Consider the following 23432-nt stretch of genomic DNA (forward strand, 5'->3'; position numbering starts at 1 on the left):
ATAATGTACATTATGAGAGCTACAAATGATATCGCACGCGGTCATGTATTGATGAATGAGGAGGCTGCTCCTATCTGCAATAAACTTTTGAGCCCTTTATCAGCACAGCACAAAAATCCACACTAAACCCATTATAAAATGGCCTATATATTTTAATTAAGCATCCTTTCTTCCAAATTCCAGCAGGGTATAGAGAAAAGTGTTCCATCGAGAAATCAACTTCACAAAATATCTGATCTTATCAATGCTAAAAAAAAGGCATTTAAGGAGGCGAGATAACTCGTCAATGCCACTTAAACGGTTAATAAGAAAAAGGAGCAGAGAAGAGCTCCCGAGAATATGGCCGGAAACTCAACATGAAGTTATTTAAAAATAACACTTGGGAGTTTGGATTACAGCAGAGAATTGATACTCACCATGAGTTCAGGCGTTTAGTATTATTAAGAAAATTTATCACGTTATAAATGCTGGTCGCATTTACTATATCACTTAGCAGCACCTTATGCTCATCAAATTAGCCCTTTCTCGGTTAGATGTGTGCATGCATTAACATATACAAAGCTATAACGGTAATAATAATAATAACGGTATAACAATAAAAAATAATAATGATACAGTAATACAATATTTTTTTCCATATTCTTATAAGAATGCGAACATTAGGGCCAAATCAAAAAAGTAAATAAATAAAGTACACACACACACAAACGCAATTATTATTTTTCATCATCATAAGAGCCAAAAATTCCGACATTCCATTAGGAAATTTTTCCCATAATTCAACAGCAATTAATTGCTCACGACCAACAATAATCAGCTCCATCACCATCATCATCATTCGTTGGTGTCCCGGAGGAAAAAGCTTAGGCAATTTCGTCCATTACTTTGACACCAAGTAATAGTTCATGAGTTGTGGATCATAAAAGTTTGAAATATTATCCTCCTGTGGAGATTTCCCAAGTGCATCTAGAACAGTATTGGGGAAGAAAGGGGCAGTATTTTGTAACTGATACCATTCTGTTGAATTCTGGGACTTGTAATCGGGGTATTATGAGATACCTACAAATGATATCGGCCTATGCATAAGTAAATGATGAAGTTTTTCTTATCTGCGATTCCCTTTTAACCCCTTAAGGTATCCAAATACGTTGAAAGCGTCGTTTTCGAAGATAATATATCGATTTTTATTTTTATTTATATGAAAGCCCTATTTTTTTGTGATTCCAAAACAGGCCTTGTTTTGTTTATATGACACTCAGAACCAAGGTTACGTTCACGTTAGTGTTGCGTTTTTACATACGAGTAATTCGTGAATAAAAAATTCAAACGCGTTTAATGAAGAATGTCATTTTTGATATTTTACTTGAGTTTGAAACCCGATTTATAAAAATCTATGCGTTTATCATTACGAAATTTTAATATGATATTCTGCTATATATCGCCAAGATTATAAACTAAAATCTATGGTCTATCACATATTTGCGTAATTACAGTGTTTTATGGAGGAAATGCGGAATAAAAATTTTGCAAAATTCTCAAATACATCAACAGATTTGAGTGTCACTTTTATGTGTGTGAGCATATCATACAATCCTTTAAATTTTGGTTCATAACCAGCACTACCTAAATGTACTACTACACCAACTCTGGCCATATCGCTATATTGCAATTTACTGCCATTAACGAGATGAGTTGGAAATGAAGACGTTGTCTATCGGTGGTCACTTCAAGCTCGTTAGGGAAAATATCTACATCCTCCCTCGGATTTGAACCTGGGGCCTTGACAGCACCCTTCACGGTGGGAGACGAGCATCTTACCACCACGCCAGTGGGGCGGTAGTTAAAAGCACTGTGAAAATAATAAAAGATTCCATTCATAGAAGTTTTTGCAGTCGTATTTGGAGTGTCACATTAATCTTGCTTAAAATTTGACATAAAAATGACTTTTTCATAGAAATGACATAAGTAGTCCGAAATTTATTATATATTCAGTCATTTTATGACACTTTCTATCAAAAAAATGTTATTGAAGTCCACTCCAATACTATTTTGAAGAAAAGTGACAAGAAAGAAAGGTAATCAACACAGCCTGAAGCAGCACAGCAGAAATCACACTAAACCCATTATAAGATGTCATATCTATTTTAATTCACGGTATTTTATCATGTACAGGGAACCCTGTAATTTTTTGGGCTATAAATTTAGAAGAAAAAGTTTTCTCGCATCAAAGATATTTTTTATCTTAAGATTTATAAAAAAAATATATTTTTGTATTCACACATCATAGAAACAATTAAATTCAATTCCTCATCACTCTCATCTGATTTATCACAATCAGCTCCATCCACTAGTTCATTATCATCATCCGAGTCACTCTCATGGTAAATTGCAAGGAATTGAGCAATTTGTTAATGTCTCTATAATACTTATCCATGCACTTCCCTATTTTTTTTTTTTTTGGACAAAAATATCGAAAACGGGGGTTTCTTATATATGTTAAGATACGGTGAGTCTGCTTTGTTCTGCATTTCAGCAAGTTCAAACAAGTGACAACGTTAGCAATGAAAAATAGAAGTCGCTTGTCCCACGGTGAGAACCAGTGAATACGAGAACCTACAGGTCCGCAGACATTATGAGTGGTAGTATATAGTATAGACAGTATATGTATAGCCTTAGACATTATGAGTGGTCCGCTAAACGAAAAATTTCTTCTGAAAAATAATAATTAATGTTCCTAATTATATTGTAATTTAGAAGCTCGATATACCATCAACGGGGTGCAAAACGGCATAAAAACTATTAGTACTGTAGTCAAACCTTATGAAGCCACCACTGTTGATTTTGGCTTTATCGATAAGCAAATGTGGAGGTTTGAGGAGACATTACATTTTAAGTTATTTTTTCTGAAAATAATTTGCAAAAGATATTTTCTACTAAAAAATTATAATATACTGAATAGCTTTTTTTTTTGTTTTCTAAGATTCAAAAAGCAACATTACGCAATAATTAAAACAAAATATCTTCACATTAAATGCACGTGTTTATCTTTTTTTTAGCATATTCAGCAATAAATGAGACATTTTCAGGTGTCAAGCTGACTCGCAACGTTTTTCGCTACTGGTTGCACGGACAATCACAATTTTTTTCTCAGTGGTCCGATTGTTTAATACTGGTCACACCAGTGGACCATCAATGATTTCGAATGCTGCAAGTGGTATAGGGGAAAATTGTGGCAATTTTACAAAATATCTGGACTTATCAATCCTAAAATGAAAGGTCTTTAAGGCGGCGTGATATCTCGGTAAATACTCTCAATATGGCTTAAGAAGAAAAAATGTATTTGAGAGTAGCCGAGAATATGGCCGTTAACCGATCATGAATTTGAAAAATAACGTATAAGATTTTGAATCAGAGAAAGAATTAATGCTATGAACTCAGGTGCTTAGTACAATGAAGAAAATTTACCCGAGTATATTTACTACATCACTTAGCACCACTTGGTGATCACCATAATAGTTTATTCTCGTGGTAGAAAATGAGGATTATGTTGTGTGCATGTATCAATGCTTACAAGGCTGTAGCGGTAGTAATAATAAAAAAGTAACAATAATACGGTACTATATATATAATACAATTTTTTTTTTCGCATTCTATAACCGGCTGCAAACAATGGGGTCAAATCGAACCAAAAATAAGTTCCAGAAACACAATTATTATTTGTTATTATTATTATACATTATTATACATAAGAGCCAAAAAACCCAAGATTCCATTATGAAATTTTTCCCATAATTCAAAAAAAAATTAATTGCTCACGGCAAACAATAATTAATGCTCAGCTCCGAGTCGATCAATCATCTATCAATCAACGATCTCCGCGATCTCTTCTGTCTTCTAACACGAGTCCGATTTCTTGGTTGAAAACAAAATAAAAATCGGTTCTGCCTTTAATGAAAGAGTGTTGAATCAAACAACTCTTCAACGGGAGATGAATAATGAGGTGACTTAATTAATATTCACAAGAGACGGTAAAAATAAGAACAAAACAAAATCTAATGTTCTGTGGTTAAGGCAGAATGAAAGGAGGTTGGGTTCTCTTTATGAAGGAGAAAAGGTTCTCTTCAACACCCACCGATAGAAGAATAGGGTCTATTCACATGATGGTATCTTGAAACAAGGGAAGAGACCATTAGTTACTAAATGCAACCCATCTATTAATGAAATACCTGCCCTGAATGCTTAATATTATTATTACCCTGTGCTGAAGGGGGAATCTACACAAAAAGCAAAAATTATTATTGTTCGTTGTTTTGATCTTAGACTTTTAGATCGTGAGTGTTTAAGAAAAAGCTTGAATGGGTTATTAGATCGTGATCTTTTAAAATCGAAACCGGATCGAAAAGATGATCATCACTATTGAGGATGGTGGATACAAAAATTCGTGTATTAATGATCTTAATTTGAAGATATTTCGGGTGATAATAGTTTTCCTTTTCAAGGTTAAAGTACTGTATTTAAAAAAATTGTATAAAATTTTTCATGTTTATATTTTATATCAAGTAACCATTTTTACAGTATTTCTCTATAGAAAATGTATATGTGGGATGTTATTAAGATATTATTTTTAAAAAAAAATGTTTTTTTCTCATTAAAATGAGGTAATCGATTTCCATCGATACACGAGATCATATACGATAAGGAGTTCTATCGATAAATACAGGAGTTACAAACTTTTTTTTGAGTCGCGAGCACCGTGGACTAGCAACAGAAGAGCACCCGTGTAGAAAAATCTAGAGCACGGGCAAACAGAGATTATGTGAATGCTCTCTTGAATAAATCTCGAATGAGATGAATTATTTTGGCACACATTTAATGCATCGATTAGTTTTCAGTGATTTCATTGAGCATTGCAAGCAACAAGTAGAAGTTGCCTGATTTAGAATCGAAAGAACCTTAATTATGAATAAATCTTTGTTTAGTTTCCATGCTGTTCTTTAACTCTCTTAGACTACGCATTAAACTCCGCAAATCAAGAATTTGACTCGCATTAATAGTGAAAATTAATAAAATAGGTCACAAATTATATATATAAGGCAAATTTAGCATATGAAATTTTTCTATCGAACGGGCTGGGACACATATGTCCCAGACATAGTCAATAGTGAGATACTCATGGGGCATATATGTCTCGTTTGTAGTCAAAGGGTTAAAGGATTTTGAAGATATGAGAGTTTTCAGAGAAATATATAAGATACATCAGACATTTTTTCGAATCCTTAATGATGTTGCAAAAATGCCGTATTTTCCTGCATATAATCGGGAGATGCAAGTTTTGTTGTTTTCATGAAAAAATATCGTCGTATATAGTCCGCGGTGCGTATAAATCCGCATTCGCGCAAATTATATATTCTTATTAATCTTATTTCTTATTCTTTATATTATATATTATATATTCCCGCAAAATATATATATATATATATATATATAGGTAGGGTAGTTTAAGATTATACTGAGCAAGGTCTCGTAAGAACCTCATCATATTTTTCCATTGATGAATCATTGCATCTTGTACACATTCAAATTTCATAATTCTAATGCCAAGATTACACTATAAAAGTTGGATAAATGTTCTTTTATAAAACTTTAAAAATGCAAATCATATTCGCGCAAATGAAACCGATAGTCTTATTGGCTGCATTTTTAAAGTTTTCTAAAAGTCCTTTTATAAAACTTGAAAAATTCAACCAATAAGATTATCTCTTGCATTCGATCGATAGTAAGTAACCTATGAGCTTTATTGGTTGGATTTTTTAAGTTTTATAAAAGGGATTTTATCAAACTTTTATAGTGTAATACTGGCCTAAGGCTGAGATTATACTGTAAAAGTTTGATAAAATCCCTTTTATAAAACTTGAAAAATCCAGTTAATAAAGCTCATAGGTTACATTCGAGCAAATGCAACCGTTTATTGCTTGAATTTTTCAAATTGTATAAAATAACTTGTATTAAACTTTTATAGCGTAATGCCGGCGTAAGTCAAGCCCACCAAAATATGAATGTTGAAGCTTCTACAACGATTTGCCCGCTTATTGGCAGTGTAACGGGTGTATAATTTTCCAATGCACTACAATGAAAAATCCATAATATCTTCATGACTGAATTTCCATCTTTTGTAAGTAATGCAGATTGCTTTACCACTCACGAGAACATAGGATTTCTAAACTATGGGATGAAAGAGAATGTTTTATCACTTTGGAAAGTTTCCATCAAGGTAAAATTATTCCATGTTATCTACGACTAGAAATATTTCTCGACCAGATTTCATATAAATCATAAAAATAAATAAGTATTCCCTTGATCAGAAAAACGTCTTATCGTTCTAAATCCATGCCGGTCATCTTCGACATGTCGCTCGTGAGCAGTAAGGAGCTTATTGAAACATCCAAGAATGTTCTACTCGAGATAGTCTCACTCATTCAGGTTGCATGTTGATGATAAAGGCATGTTGCTTTGAGTTTGAAAGTGAGTCAGCGTTGATGTATGGATGCCCTCTGCACTGATGATAGCCATATACCATAGACTAAAGATATAAATTATATCTTAATATATATTATATTATTCTTACTCTGTGGCATACACGCTGCTCGCAACACGAAAAATGTTGTAGATAAATGCTTAGTTTGGGCAATTTTTCACACTGAACAGCATTTTTGCGCTCAACCCTCGATGGTCACATGTATATTTGAATATACATGGCAGTACTTGGTCAGAAAAAAAAACCATTATACCGATTTTTTTTCTTTTTTGGTATGAATACAAAATACGGCTATATAAGTACAATACTGTTTTTTTATCTAATAAGAGCTGATGCCTTGTCAGCAGGGCCGTAACTATAGGGGGATGGGCAACTGCCCCGGACGGCAGTTTTAGGTGGAAACAAAGAACACTATTACAAAATTATCGAATTTCAAAGCTGTGGAGGTGGCAAAATAATGTTTGGCTCGGACGGCGGAATCATGTTTGCCCCGAGCGGCAGAAGTCCTAGTTACGGCCCTGCTTGTTAATGTCATTTTTCAAGAATTGCTGAAATTTTACGTGTTCAGAAATAATATAAAATTGCACCAAATTGAGGGAATTAGAAATAAAAGTCAAGCTAAAAACTATTCAGCTTTGCTAAGCAAGATTTAATATGGGGTTATAGATTACCTTAAAATAAAGCAAAGCTATATTCTACCATAAATTTTCTGGCCATTTTAGGTAATTGAAAAATCCATTCTAATAATTAAATGGATGTTATAATGTATTGTTTTAATAAAAATTATGCTAGCACCACCAATTTCCATCCGTTTTTGTGAGGAAAAAAAATCAATACGCTTTTATGGGGGGTAGAAGAAAATATACCGTGATTTTTTCAGATTGTCGTCGTTCATCAAAGTTGAATAAAATGTCCTTGAGAAAAAGATTGAAATTCAAACATTCACAAAGCATTCACTGCATTGTGAAATCAATCATTGCAGTGACTACTACCGAAGATCGTCAAAACTTCTCAGTTATCCTACAACAGGAGTTTTTCCAAGTTTCTCCAATCGGAAGCACCATTTGTGGTCGTTGCTCAACACCAGAAGAAAAACATCCATATGCTTAAAGCACTTACATTGAACATTGAACCCAAGAATCAAGCCCTCCCCCCCCCCCCCCACGGTTCTTCGGTGAGCACTCAACACAGTACACAAAAGCAAAAATTGAAAATGCATTATTACACTCCTCCATAATTTTTAATATCAAACCGATTTTAAATCTATTTAAAAAGTGAAAACATTCTAGAGAAAGCAACTAACATCGTATTCGGTAATTCAAACAATTTCGGGGGGTCGTAAAGGGTTTCTTGAAAATACGCGAATATATTTTATGTGTATTATAAGAAATAATTTAATTTTCATCATTTTTTTTTTTCCTCCGTCCTGTGATCGAACAAGGACATTCCGGAAAATTGAAAAATATATATATATAGTGTGGGAGAAAAATCTCTGACGTATTTCATAAACGACCAATCTCAGTCTTTCATAAATAACTTATGCGAAAAGTATCGATTCGTCCTCAAAATAAAATCGATTTTTTTACTCTCTCTCTCTCTCTGCCTCTTTCCCACTCACTCTTTCCTCATATCGATAAATTCCTATCGTCAGTAGAAATGTTATGAAGGGAAGGAAATAGAGGAATAAAGGGACGGGAAAAGGGAGGGGGGGTTCGATTCCCGTCCCGGGTAAAAAGGAAAAAAAAATTATGACTGTATATAAGAAAAAATCTTTCGTCCCGGAGCAGCAGATAATTCGGTAGAGAGGAAAAAAAAAAAATCAATATAGCATTCCTGGTCATTAAAAATGTATTAACTTCGAAAATGGGAGATTTTATAAATTATCTCCATCTCCACTTCCGAGAAAGGAAAAAAATAAATTCAAAAAAATAAATTTTCCAAAAAAAATAAATTTATTATGATTATTTTTCTTTCTTTTTTTTAAAATTAGTCTTTGAAGTTATAAAGCGTTTTCTCTCTAAGACTCGTACTTTAATTAGTTGTGATGGAATGATATTTTTTTTATCCGAGAAATTTATTATAATTATTTATACTATTTCAATTTAATTTTTTTTACTAAATTTTTATGATGTAATGAAGAGAGCAGGAGGAGAGAGGGTTGTTGTATCGAAATTTTTATTCAAAAAATTTAATTGATTTACTTTCAGCTATGATTTGGATCTCAATTAATTGGTTGCTTTGTGACGAAAAAACATATATTTATTTAGAAATTTTTAATGAAGACGGTATTGAATTGATGCTTTATGTATGAAGAAAGATATAAGTAATTTGAAAATTTAATAATATTAAATTGCTTTTTTCTCTCAATTTTTTTTTTTCTTTGGTTATGGAAGTCACGTTGAAGACTGGATTATTGAGAAGAGGGGAAAAAAAATTAATAATGATGAAAGACTTGGAGTTGGGGTAATTATTTTTCGGTAGCTAGCGCATGTGTACTAAATAATGAGCGTACGGGAAATTTTTGAATATGTCGCCCTCTAGCGACGGAAAATTCAAATTCAAATTTTTTTTCGTCTTAAATGATTTCAAGTGCTTGAAAATGGCAATTTTTCAAACAAATAAATTTAATTATATTAAGTGTTCATTATTTATCAAGACATGACACGTTGTTATGAACTTAAGATATAATTATATCAATAATATACCAAAAATTTATTTTCATTATAGCCATAACTGATACGTAATTGAGTTTGTGTTGGTGCTCTCCAATGAAATCCGAATGAAATCCGAATGATTAATTAATTAATGGCGGTATTCGCTGTCGTGGGGGAGTTAAAGCTATAGTCGCAATTTTTTGATAAGAGGTAGACACGGATTGGTTAAAGTCAAGTTTTTAACCAATCTATGTTGATCTCTTATATTGTTATTTATCTCTTAGGGCCGTATTCACCGACATGGTTTAAACTGTAGTCACAATTTTTGGATAACAGATCAACATAGATTGGTTAAAAACCTGAATTTAACCAATCCGTTATCGAAAAATTGTGACTATAGTTTAAACCAGTGATTCCCAACGTGGGCCTTTACGCTCCCTGGGGAGCAGTGGAATGTTCCGGGGGGGGGGGGGGGGCGGTAGAAGCTACGGGTATAGCATAGGATTCTACGGGTTAGAATGCGTTGGTACAAAAAAGGTTGGGAAACTATGGTTTAAACTGTAGTTGCAATTTTTGGTTAAGGGCGGTATTCACCGACATGGTTTAAACTATAGTCACAATTTTTCGATAACGGATTGGTTAAATTCAGGTTTTTAACCAATCTATGTTGATCTGTTATCCAAAAATTGTGACTACAGTTTAAACCATGTCGGTGAATACGGCCCTAAATGAAGCAGGGTTATGTCGAGAAAAAAAAGTATAAGTATAAATTTCATTAATGGATCGAACCACTTGACTGAGTGATTCTCAAACTTTTGTCACTCTCAGTGTCGCTCTAGTCAGTGACGTCTTAACGCACGGGCACAGCTCGGGGCCTCACAAAAATGAGATCTAGTTGAAAATTTTGACAGTAAGCATGTAAATTTGTCTGGTTAGCTTCAGAAAAATCACTTGGCCCGGGCTAAGATGTTCTTATGACGGCCCTGGTTCTAGTCAGCCTCTGTATCCTCGGCTCTCCAGAACAGTCTAACATACAGCCACTTCAAAGCACCCAACGTATAGGCTCACTGTTAATGATTAATCAATATCGTCAGCACATCAGTCAACCCTGTATAAACGTAAAGTTATTGTAAATATTGGGAGAGTTGAGGGGGTGGGGGCCCTCAAACCTAGTATTCCCATAGGTTACGATGGAGATGGTGGCAAATGTTTGAGGAGGGAGGGGGGAGGACTCGGGCTCATGGGCCGGATAAAAGTTTAATGTCTATCCGCCGCTGGAAAAGGTTGGCGACGCTCATTTTGAGAAAAACTGTCCTATCGACTAGTGCCCAGTCAGCCTACCCTACCCTCAGGGGCCGTTCAAGTATTACGTCATCAAATTCTAAGCCATTTTTGACCCCCCCCCACCCTTCCCCCCCCCCGTCAGCAAAAGTCAGCAAAACTCTGACCCCTCCTTGTCAGCAAAATTTCGTCAGCACTGCCCCCTACCGAAAATGTGGACTAAATTGTTGTCTTATAAAAAAAAATCCCCTTCGTAAGATTAAATTTTTCGCAAAGGTCATTCAAATACACTTTTTCTTTCAATTTTAAGGAGTTTTTAAATTTATTAAAGAATTTTTAGGAAACCCTACATTTCTTCAGTGAGCACTGAATATTTCTATTGATTATATTTTCAGTTTTTTCGCATAAAATGGGAAAGAATTGTGTTTGTGGTGGCAGAAATCCAAACGTGTAATATTAAACACGATTAATGAATCAATTTTACTGTGTTCTGAATGAACGGATGGTAAAATAAACCGCTTGAGTTGATATATATTTTGCTTTCAGCATGATCTCATTATCTAAGGCTCTGCCAGCTGAAATCTACGGCAGCCTCCTCTCCACAATGTCAGGATTTTCACAGGTCTCTCTAATGGAAAGGTCTTCAACCTTTATCTAGTCGCGAGCACTGTCTCTACCCATCACCCAAAGAAGAGCACCTTTACGACAAGTTTGACGTACGAATGCATGGAATCAGGATGATTTCAATCCTTGAATGCAATTTGTAAAAGGTGTTTGGTTGAGAAGTTGATCAAGTGCTCGCGAGTACCAAATCGGATACGAGCATCGAGCACTCTGGGTGTTTCAGCGAGCACCATGGTGCCAGCGGGAAACGGGTTGAAGATGCCTGCTCTAATGGTTGTGTAGCTCTGATTGTGGATCCTGCTCTTTGTTCTTAAGAGATAAACAGCTCGTCCAGATGCACGTGAACCACAAGGAGACGAGGCCGATAGTTGCCCAGACCGAGAGCCCCCCCCCCCAATTCCTATATGAATTAATGGAGTTAACACACCGGGCCCTAGTCACTGATGTCATGACGTTTCCAACTACCATATCTACCGAAACAAGCGGTTAACAGAAAGCGTTCCAGTCGGCAAATTCAAATTTGCGTGAAATGTAGAACTTCCGCTGGCGGCCACTAATTCTCCCCCCCCCCCCTTGCCAATGTAACTCTTTTCCTAAACTCTATTAGTGGCCATTTTGAATTCGTTAAACTAGGCTCGTCAGTTCTCTGTGTTATTTGTAAGACGTGTGATACAAAATACAGGGTGGACAAAAAATCCGTAGAAACAAAAAATTCATAAAAACCGGGAAAATAACCGAAATAAAAAACGGTTTGCAAGGTTAGTATCACTAGATTACGGGAATTTTTTTAAGACAGAAAAAAACTGCCGATAGGTGGTGCTAGTACGAGTGACTTGTGTAGAAATATGCAAGACGGTTATAAGAGCTTGCGCTCCTAATCCACAATCAGCACCGTTGTAAACCGTGTATGTGAACAAGGATGCTGAGTGCGAAGGATAAAGCTTTGTTGTTGAATGCAATGTGTTATCCCCATATGGTGGTAGTGATGTAGAACACATACTGCTGTAATAAACGATTTGGAGACATTCTGTTCGTTAATTTGTGTATCTTTTCTTTGACTTGTGAACGTCAGCGCCACCTACCGGCTGTTTTTGAGTTATCCCCCCCCCCCCGTCCTAAAAAAATTCCCGTGACCTAGCGATGCTGACCTTGCAAACCGTTTTTTATTTCGGTAATTTTTCCGGTTCTTATGAATTTTTAAAGTTTTTACGGACTTTTTTGCCCACCCTGTACATGCAGTTTTGTTCTCAATACCACAGTTTCTATGTGTCGTATTGCTTCTATGACACTGATGCAATTTTTTCCGTGCATGATGATTATCCGAACACCCCCCAGGCCTCCAATAGTTTCGCATAATCAATGTATGAGATTTCTGAATTGATTCTTATATATATTCACACAGCACCATACCATGCTACTGTGTGTGTGTGTGTGTGTGTGTGTGTGTGTGTGTGTGTGTGAATCGGACGGACTAATAAACTATTAATTAAATCCCAGAGTCCCAATACCCGATTTATTGTGTCAAGTTGGTGCTAAAATTTAGGGAAAACCCCTTTTTTGTGTTGAAAATTTTAGGCTTTTACTCTTTTTTTTCAAATACTATATTGAGGGGAAAAAATTTAAAAAAATATAAAGGGGTGTGAGGGTGCCTCTCTCCCTCCCTCCCCCCCCCCTCTCTCTCTCACATGTAAAAGCAGCTCTGGTTGGATAGGGTGGGTATATCAGGCGGAAAAAGGAGGGTTACTGAATAAAATAAATGCCCTCGCTGTAAATTACTCGCCGTGCTGACAGCTCTCCATGACTGATGATGGTCTACTACCACCGCTACGACTACTACTACTACCACCACCACATCCACCAGCAGCACCATGTGTGTGTGTGCCTTGGGTTCGTTTCCAGCACACCTTTCCTTTCCACACCATGCCGCTACTGCCTATGCTAACAATTCCCTTGGACTGAAGACCTGACTACCTTTCCACCACGGCGACTACTATACCCATGCATGCCTTCCTGGAGGAATCAGCACTTCTTCCAATGCCTGAGAGAGTGAGAGTGGGGCGCGGAGGATCCTCTCCTCATCCATTCAACAACAACACACATTCAACAGAAAGAGACAACATTTTCTTGAAGATTTTTGCTCCGAAAAATATCTCTGACGACAAACGACGCTTTAAATTTTTCATCTTTTTAGGGAAAAAGAAGAGGGAAAAACGCTTTCTTCGAGAGAAAATTAGCTTAAAATTTACTTCTTTTTTCCCCCCGCCTAAATCCTCTGTTTTGAGTAGCCTTGCCTCCGCGTCGTGATGAATATTTCCCATCCATCTTAGAATAACGTTATTGGCGTTACTCTGTTTTCATTTTGCATTTTTGAGACGTTTGTAGTGCTATGTTTGGAATGTCAACACGTTACTGTTATGGTCCTGGAAAGTAAACTCCGTTGAAAGATCTGTGGTCGAGTTAGTTATATAGAGCAGAGTTTCTTATTAAACTATTGTCCACGGCGATGGTATAGATCAGGGGTTCTTAACCTATGGGTGGCGATCCAAACTTGGGTCGCAGGGGTTTCCGAGATGGGTCGTCCACATCCATCACCAGCCACAAGGGATCTTAAGGCTATGGGTCCCAATCGAAACCTGATTCGCAGGAGCTTCTGAAATGGGTCGTGCAATTGGAATTTTTAATTATTATCCGTAAAATACGGGACATCAACAATCGTCATCGAAAACATCAAAAAATAATACTAGATATTAATTATACATTAATATCGAACATTTATTCAAAATCACATAGATTCGATCATTTCCATCCTCAAAAAGACCATTACCGGAGAGGGACCATTTCCACCTCATACATACGATTTCCAGAAATGGAATACGCTATTAATTCCAGAAGTATTTTATAATTTGCTGCATCAAACTACATCCCCATCAAATCGAAATTTGGGTTGTTATTTACACAGGCCGCAGTGACAGAAGCTGTACTACAGTACTAACTTTATGACGTCGATGTTATACGTAATGAATTTCCTTTTGAAAGTTGTTTCCTGAGTTCTTCAAAAATTTCTTTTCGTGGAAACTTCTAAAGTTAGGTTTCATAAAGTTACGGAAGGTTTGGCTTTCGAAATTCTCTGAAAATTCAGCTCCATGTGATGTCTGTCCTAATTTAACTTCATGAAGTTACCAGAAGTTGGGCTACACGAAGTCTTTGATAGTAGCTCCATAAAGAATTAAAGTTAAGTTTTATCAGTTTTAGAAAGTTTGCTTCATGTAGTCCCAGAAAAGGGATCCCCCTTCACAGAGTTTGAAAATTCTCAAAAATTTTTGGCTTCACGAGTTCTCTGAATATTAGGCATTAGTGGTGTCTCTGTAAATTTCTCTTCGTGAAGTCCTTGAAAATGCCCCCATAAAACCCTCAGAAACCAATCCAACAATCATAAAGCCCTTAAAAATATCCGATCGACTAACAATTATACATTAATATCGAACATTTATTCAAAATCACATCAATCCGACCATTTCCATCCTCAAAAAGACCATTACCGGAGAGGGACCATTTCCACCTCATACATACGATTTCCAGAAATGAAATACGCTATCAATTCCAGGAGCACATTTTTCAATTTACTGCATCAAAATACACTCCCCCCATCAAATCGAAAAGAGGGTTGTTATTTACCCAGGCCGCAGTATCCTATAACAGAGACAGAAGCTGTACTACTTTATGACGTCGATGTTATCATATACACATACATATATTACATCTATCTGGGAAGAGACATCGCAAAACACGGAGTGGATATTATTTTCAGCTCTAGAATGGCTGGAAATAAAAGAGTTATGATGGGCATAGACTCTCTCTCCCTCTCTCTCTCTCTCCATGGATATGGCGATCAATAGCCATTTTTGAGTTGTTGCATTGCCACGTGAATGGAGAGGGAATAACTGTATATCACACGTGTGACATACAGTCGGCTATAACGAGAAAATGGAGGAAGAGGAGTACAGCTCTCTCTCTCTCTCTCTCTCTAGGTATAGCTGTCAAAGATAGGGGGGATACAGCTTCTTTTTTTTTTAGATAGGGCATCACATGGCTAGTCTCTTGACGTCATCGATTGACAGGTGACTGAAGCTGTTACGTCTCACTGCTCTGTATGATCTGATCGAAAATACAGTATTCCAGTACTCGGTATTTATTCTCACATTTATGCCATATTGTAAAAGTATTTTTCCCGATAGATCAGTGTTTTTCGGCCAGTAATCCGCAGGCATGTTCCAATTCTAATTTGAATGAGAAATTATTCTGTTATTATAATCGATATATTAGGGAAGCGGTTCTCAACCTATTCTGACTCGCGGAGCCCTTTCCAACGTATAATTTCTATGGCGGAGCCCCGTTTGGCTCGAGGAGCCTTTTTTTTGTATATAACTTATATGGGGGAAATCCTTCAGACCTCTTTTTTTAATTTATTAATCAAATTTACTGATTTATTTTACTTTCCTCAAGTTGCTGCGGAGCCCCTTGGAAGTGCACACGGAGCCCCAAGGGCTCCCCGGAGCAACGGTTGAGAACCGCTGTATTAGGGAATTCAAGAACAAATATTATACCTTCACACTCTGGTTGACCATTTTTCATCGAGAAAAATACGGGATATCGCTGACGGCAGGCAAAAAAAAAAAAAAAGTGCAATTTTCGACGAATGTGCTAAGTTTACTCGAGAACGAGGAAATAAATGCAAACGTGGTAAAAAAAAATTTTCCACCATGACTTGATGAACATATACTACATTGAGAAAAAATTGCGATCTTAATTACGGCAAAGTACGGGATATTGCAACGTTTTTGGAAAGAAATTAGCGATAAAAGACGACAAAATCGCCAATTTTTGCTGAAAAAATATAAATTGGCGGGAAATGAATGTTAGGTACTGGGAATCGTAGGTCTAATTGGAATGTAGTTCATTATTCATTCATACTTAAGGGTAACCACGTGGACCTTACAGAGTGGGGACTGACAGGGCTCCAGTCCGAGGGCCTTAGCTGATTAGCATTTTTTTTTTTCAACCTATAAACTTATTGAGGGGCCCGTGCAAACCTTCGAGCTTAGGGTCCTGCTGTAGGATGTGGAAAGCATGGGTAACCATGTTCCGTTGCATCGAGAAAGATACGGGATATCGCTGATTGCAAGCAAAAAAGTGAAATTTTTGACAAATCTGCTAAATATTGCTGAAAGGCTAGTAAATAAATTCAATTATGACAAATGCGCCAAGACTTGATAAGCATGTTGCATCAAGAAAAGTTAGGGTGGCTGGTATCTTAAATACGGCAAAGTACGATATCTCGCCAATTACCGCCAAAAACGTTGCCATAAATCAGTAAAATCGCCAATTGTTGCTCATATTGCTGAAAAATCCTAGATTGGCACGAAATGAAGGGCTATTTTAAATCGCAGTGTATTGAAATGTAATTCATTGTATCGCATATGTCTCTCCGCAGAGAACAGGCAGACCTTCAACATGATATTTACATGACATGAACATTGAAACATTCACCGTCTTCACTTCAAAATGTTGGAAGACATATGGCAGCACCAGCGAGATCATAGTCGCAATTCTGACAACCTAAAAAGTTTCGAGCAATGTGTACACTCAGGACACGCATTCCTTCATATTCCGGTTCATTGGAAATTCCGCAGCGGAATGTGTGCAAGGTGAATGTACGGCATAGTAATAGTATACTTCGTTATACTTTCATGCTTGGAGGTACTATGTTTCCATCGAGATAACCATCGCACATCGCTAATTACAAATTACAGTCGAATTCTGCTTTAAAGAATGCCGTTATAGGGAGAAAAATCTCGTTTTAACGAAAACTTTCTTTATTCCCCAGATAAATTCAAATAGGAACAATGTAGAAATCTGGAATTCCTTTATAACGAAATTTCGTTGTAACGAAGTTATTTCTCTGGTCTCTAGAAGTTTCGTTATAACGGGATTCGACTGTATTATTATTTATTTATTACTATTTTATTCAATCTTTTTCTGAAAAATTTGTTAATTTCTGGTAAAGGACAAGGGGGCTCTTGAGCAAATCGTGGTAAATAAATACATTTTCACGAAAAAGACGTTCATCAATTGATGAATAATATCTTGCACTGAGAAAAATGTGGGAAATTGGAATCTCTACCCTTTAAGCGGCATTGACGAGATATCTCGTACATCTCGATACATCATAAAAAGCCTCTTATTTTATCACTGACAAGCCCAGATATTTTGTAAAGTTGATTTCCAGTTGGGAAAACTTATCCCTATACCCCTTAGTCTTGCTGAAAATTAGGGAAAAAAATAACATTTTGGATGAAGGTTTAGTGATTTTCAATAAAGCGGATTCCATGAGGTATTAAAAATGTTGCAATCCAAGGAGAAAAACACTAAGTAAAACAAAATCTAGATTCAAATAAAGTAATATTCAAAATATTCTTAAATCGAAAATGTAAAAAAAAAATCTAACTACAGTGGAACCTTGCGGACCAAGAAAAAATATCGCTATATAGGGATTATCGTTATATCGAGAGGCAACAGTTTAACATCGGAGTAAAGACACTTCCAAACAAGACTTGCAAAAAAAGACGTTGTAGGAGGATTTATCATTATCCAGTATCATTGGCGTACGCAAACAAGGGGGGGCGAGTTTGGGATTCTAACCCCCCCCCCCCACCGAAGAATAGATTATATTGTTATTTTGCAGGAAAAAAACGTAAACCCTTCCCCACCTTGAGAAAATTCTGCGTACGCCTATGTCCAGTATCGTTGTAGCGAGGTTCCGCTATAATATGGCGTAATCAGATCAGATTACGTAACAAAAACCACATAAATCCTAAAAATAACCGACAGATTTTTTCCTGAAAAAAATATATATTTATCAGTACATTCGGGGGGGGGGGGAAAGCGGGAAAAACTAGAAATAGGGTCCAATGATGTAAAAGAAAAATGGGGATAACCTTTCATATAAAAACCTAAATGGGAGAGAAACTTCAAAAAAAAAAAAAAGAAATCGGGTTGGGGGTAAAACAAAAAAAAAAGGAAAAACAGGAAAAAAAATTTCCACAGGAGAATTTAACGGCAAGGAATTTAATCTAAATTGACGGGCAGAGTTCGGGGTAGAGAAGAGAAAGTGAGTTTTTTGCTCGCGATAAGACACACGAATCGATATTACTTTTATATATATTATATATTTTTTCCCCAATTTTTTCCCCCCTCATCCCGGGAAGAGCAACAAGAAAATGCGTTAAATTTTCAGAAGAAGAACGATATAATAAAATATATATATATATATATATATATATATATATATATATATATATTTTTTTTTTTTTTTTTTTTTTTTTTTTTCAGGATAGAAAAAGGGGGAAAAAAACGGGAAAAGAAATTTAAAAAATAAATAAAAATGAAAAAAATGATTGGCGTGAATGGGATAGGAAATGGAAAAAAAGAGGTGTTGGCGTCAAAACCACATTTTTTTTTTTTCATTTCTTTCATTTTTTCCCCTCCCTCAAGAAATGTGGTCAGGATCATATGACAGAATGGTTGTCGTCGTCGTTGTTGTTGTTGTTGTTGTGATGGTCAGCCAATGTCCAGTCGCTTCGATGGACAGTCGTTTTTATTTGTGCACGTACCTATTTTTATTTGGATTGGTTGGATGGATTTTTTTTTTTTTTTTAGCGGTGAGTAATGTAAGGATGGAATGGAGATTTGTGCGCTACATTTAGAGCGGTGATGCATTCTTCAATTACCCAAAAGCCCAGGAGGCTTACGTAAGAAATGCGTAAAAAGACCACGCGAATGCGTAGGTTGCTTGGTATTTCTAGAAATGTGTGGAATGTGCTGATTTGCTTATTGGACATTCGTGGGAGACTTGCGCAAGGGCCCGTGTGTATCTGTCTCGGAATGCGTAGGTTGCTTAGTATTTCTAGAAATGTGCGGAATGTGCTGATTTGCTTTTGGACATTCGTGGGAGACTTGCGTACTCCTTGAAATGTGTAGGATTTTTTGGTTCCTCTGAAATGTGTAGGGTACTAGTTTACCTCTGGACATGCGTATAAGGCTTGTGTATCCCTAGGATTGGGTAGAAGGCTTGCTTACCCCAAAAAATTATAGACGAAGCTTGCGCATCCCTTGAAATGCATATGACGCTTTCACACAAAGTGGATATGCTAGGGTTGTTCGCATACTAATGGAAATGAATTACTAATAGAAATTACCCAAGGAAAGTAGCCTTAGCTACATAAAACTCGGTTGCGTATTAGTTTACCCTTGATATGTATATGTCCCTAGAGATGCATATAAGGCAATGGCTACGATCTCGTAGCCATTGAAATGCATAGAATTCTTGCGTATCACTAGAAATGCGTGGTAGATTGGCGTACGCCCAGAAATGTGTGGTAGATTGGCGTACGCCCAGAAATGAGTGGTAGATTGGTGTCCTCCGAAAAATGCGTGATAGATTAGCGTACTCCCAGAAATGCGAAAGCTGCGTGCGTACCTCTTGAAATGCGCAGGAAATTTGCGTTCCCCTTGAAATGCGCAGGATATCTGCTTTCCCTCTGGATGTTCGCTTTCCCTCTATATCCCTAGAGATGCATATAAGGCTTGTGTATCCATCCCCTTGAGTTGAGCAGGAGATTTGTTTTCCTCTAAAAATGCGTGGGGGAATAATGTCCCCAAGACATGCGAAAGAGGCTTGTGTAAGACAAAAGGAATGTGTGAGAAGCTCCCTCTTGCCAATATCAATGAGTATATTATCGTGCACAACAGGCTCCAGAGGCTCCGCAAGGGAGCGGGATGACGGCAGGACTCCACATCGAGGGGCCCGATCAAGAACCTCACATTATTTTAATATTAACACTTTACGCACATGACACACACCAGAAATGTACTTGAATAGAAATGCATTCAAAATAAAGTCAACTGTTCAGTTCATGAAATTACGAAAAAGATCTGAGATCCATTCACAAATATTTTACTTAAAAAAATCTTTTTAGTTACAAAATTCAATTTTAAATCATAAAAACCAATTTTTTTCATCATTTTATAAACTAAATAATTTTTTTTTTTTATTTTGAGTCAATTTTTATTCAGTTACACTGATTTCATACTACAGTCGATGGTAATTATAACAACCAGACTTTACAGCGGCCATTCCATTACAACGATCGGCAGGATTATTCCAAATGTTTCATAGAACGACTATCATACGTCTTAATTTCTCTATAATGACCATCCTAATGTAACGCCCATTTTCGACGGGACGAAGGGGGTCGATATGTCGAGCGTCGACTTTATTTTATCACGCACGCAAGGTGTTAATAATGCATCATTTTTTTTTAAATTTGCAAAGAATTAAGTATAGGAGGTACGTAAAATTTTGTGCTGTCATAGTATAGCTTACAATATGTGTATCAAATTCGAAACAAATCAATGGTTAAATAATATTTTTAATGATATTTCTACTACAGTGGAGCATAGTTTTTCAGCACGTTAAACGGTAGGGACCCCCCTAAATTAAAATCGTCAGCAACTATTGATACAAAGTCACAAACACTTGACGTGTTTCATGCTGCATGCGAAGGCAATCCCTACACCCTGTTGATCCTCTCAGCATCTCTCTCCATCCAACGCCGAGACATTAATATCAGCAGTCAGCAATATCTTGACTTATTGACAGGCACAAAGAAACAAAAATTCCCTCCCCAATATATAGTAAAAATAACCAAGAGGTACATGAAAAAGAAAAAAAACCCATTAATCTGCCAAACATGGACATTAAAAAATTGTATTGATATATTCCTATTTTTTTTAAACTATAAATTTAATATATAAGAAGAAGCCGTGGAAAATCCTGTCCTGGAGGTCTGGCAAAAATCCCACTCTTTCATATGATCAATAACATATACGGTCATTCATAAAAAAACATAACATTAAAGAGCCCATACACGTTAATTAAGCAATCCATATTCGATCTGACATTAAGACGGTTGTATTCACGATTGGGCAACACGTACATATACACAAAGTGGCTATAAATTTTAGTTCCATTCTATTTTGTTTTCATTGGACTGCACACTGCCGTAAACGACCTTGAATAAGGCCTTTCGTGTGACAGAGAAACATGTTCTATTTATAGGTTGAACAAAAAACATTGATATTAAATCAAAAACGTCAACAAATACTGATAATAATCATAAACACTTGACATGCCTCGGGCGTGCGCGCGAAAGCAGTCGCTACACCCTGTTGATCCTCTTAACATCTCTCCATCAAACGCCGAGACACTAATGCATCGCAGCCAGTAATAACTGAACTTATTGACTGGCACAAAGAAAAACAATATTTTTCTCCATGTACAGTGAAAATGACTAACATGTACATTGGGAAGAAAAACGGCATTATTCTGTCAAACATGAGCATTAAACCCTTTCCGATTCCCCCCAAGAGAAAAAAGGGAATAATACCGGATATTCCATCTCCTTCCTTTAACATCTTACCGGAATCGGATTATATCGGAATACCATCAAAATCAATATTTACGCTTTAGTTCCGTTATGTTATGTCCAATCAAGATCATGTTGCTCATCACCGAACATTAAGAAAACATCAGAGGGGGGAAAAAAAGCAGAAAATGCATTAACAGTGATTTTCCGCACACTATAGGTTTTTGTATTTTCTCATATTTCCCCCCAATCATGTTAATCCATATGCTGATGGTATTTCACGTGTTCACGCTAAAATTTCAGCACTTCTAATCTTCCGGTTTCAACAGTTATTTCCGTGAAATAAGAAATAGATAAAAAAGAAATTACTTACCTTATAAATATTATATTGGTCGTACATTGCCATTATCTTGAATCTTTTCTGTGATTATTCAGTCCACACTGAAATTCAATTTCTCCGTTGACAGGATAATCAATCTCTTCGAAGATCGATCAGGTAATCAGTAACGTTCACAAGTTCAACACCACTGTTATATTTTCAGTGATTAATCAGTACGATATACACGCATCAAAAAAAATTAAAAAAAAATCCAATCATCAGCTCCACCAGCATTAATCAATGTCACAGAATAAAAAAAAAAATTATTCAAATAGTTCGAGCTGAAGAATTATCGACAGGAAAACGATCGGAAATTTTCGTCTTTGAACGTCAACGATCCGTAAGTCACAGTCATTTTCTTAAAAAGAGTCGAAGAGTTTCCAGTCACTTACCGGCGCCACGTGTCACACCATGTCACTAAAAATACACTGTCAATATGATGGTTCAAAGAAATAAATATCCTCTGGTAGTAGTCCAAAGTTAGAAGAAAAAAAATCAATATCCTTCCATATCACACGCTCACATAATTGCAGTTGACATTGAAGTTACATTCCGATGATCAACAGGTGTACAAAATAAAAACGTGCACACACACAAACACACTCTCTCAAGTAAAAAAAGCATCAACTCGGCCAAGTTTTTCCAAGAAGAAAAATCAACACCGGTTCATTTTCCACACAAGGAAAAAAAAACACACACACAACACACCAAACATCACCGTAACAAAAGAAACTGTTTCTAAGATTACGCTAAAAAGAGTAAAAAAAAAAAATAGCGTTAGAGAAGAGAGAGAAAAAAAAACTAAAAAAATTGGGGCGATTTAACACCGCAGGACACGAACACGCGACCAATTCTCGCCCGAGAAAAAACGTGACAACCAACAAACACTCACACACTACTAAGAAAATAACAAGAAAAAGGAAAAATACTAAGAGGGGGGCCCCTTCTCTTTTGCTATCAAAGGAGACTTTAACGTGACAACATGTTGCGATGATGATGACAACATTTGGGCTTGGGGCTTTGGCGCCCGAATAAGGGGAAAAGATTGTTTTTGGGGCGCGCTGGGATTGTTTAGCGCTCGCGCGGAGAGAGAGAAACCGACCCACCCACCCCTCTCTACCCACTCTCTCTAGGGGTTGCCGGAAATGATCGCTCTTCCCTTCATTTCCCATCAACCCCCTTCTCCGTTCCGATATCAGTAAAAATCGCCATAAATGACGCCAATTCCGATCTCTTTCTCTCCCTCCCCACCCCCCCGTTCGTCGCGTGCTATCAACGAAGAGGGAGAAAGAGGGAGAGATATATTAATTAATTAATCCCCGCTTAATTAAAGCGCCAGGTTGATTCGTTTCGCTGATTATCTTTTCTTTTTAATGAACGCAAAGAGACATAGATACGATTTTTTTTTTGTAAAAGAAGAAAAAATCATATTTAAGACCAAAAAAGTCAAATTTAAATAATTAAACAAGTGTCAA

The 23432-nt window shown here is 36.4% G+C and overlaps 1 protein-coding gene across 2 annotated transcripts in view; it reads right to left on the bottom strand.

Moving 5' to 3' along the window:
- Positions 1–23004, bottom strand: part of LOC149078502 (uncharacterized) — a 234537-nt gene extending 211533 nt beyond the window's left edge. For both annotated transcript variants that reach the window (XM_089240613.1, XM_089240611.1), the window contains exon 1: positions 21952–23004. In XM_089240613.1, coding sequence (XP_089096739.1) covers positions 21952–21984 — 33 coding nt within the window. In that variant the 5' untranslated portion in view covers positions 21985–23004. The remainder of the gene's footprint in view (positions 1–21951) is intronic.
- Positions 23005–23432: the final 428 nt, after the last annotated feature.

Source organism: Pholcus phalangioides, unplaced genomic scaffold, assembly GCF_987345545.1.
Source record: "Pholcus phalangioides strain wild (caught in Gottingen) unplaced genomic scaffold, Ppha-v1.0 ptg000013l_1, whole genome shotgun sequence".
Classification (NCBI taxonomy): domain Eukaryota; kingdom Metazoa; phylum Arthropoda; class Arachnida; order Araneae; family Pholcidae; genus Pholcus; species Pholcus phalangioides.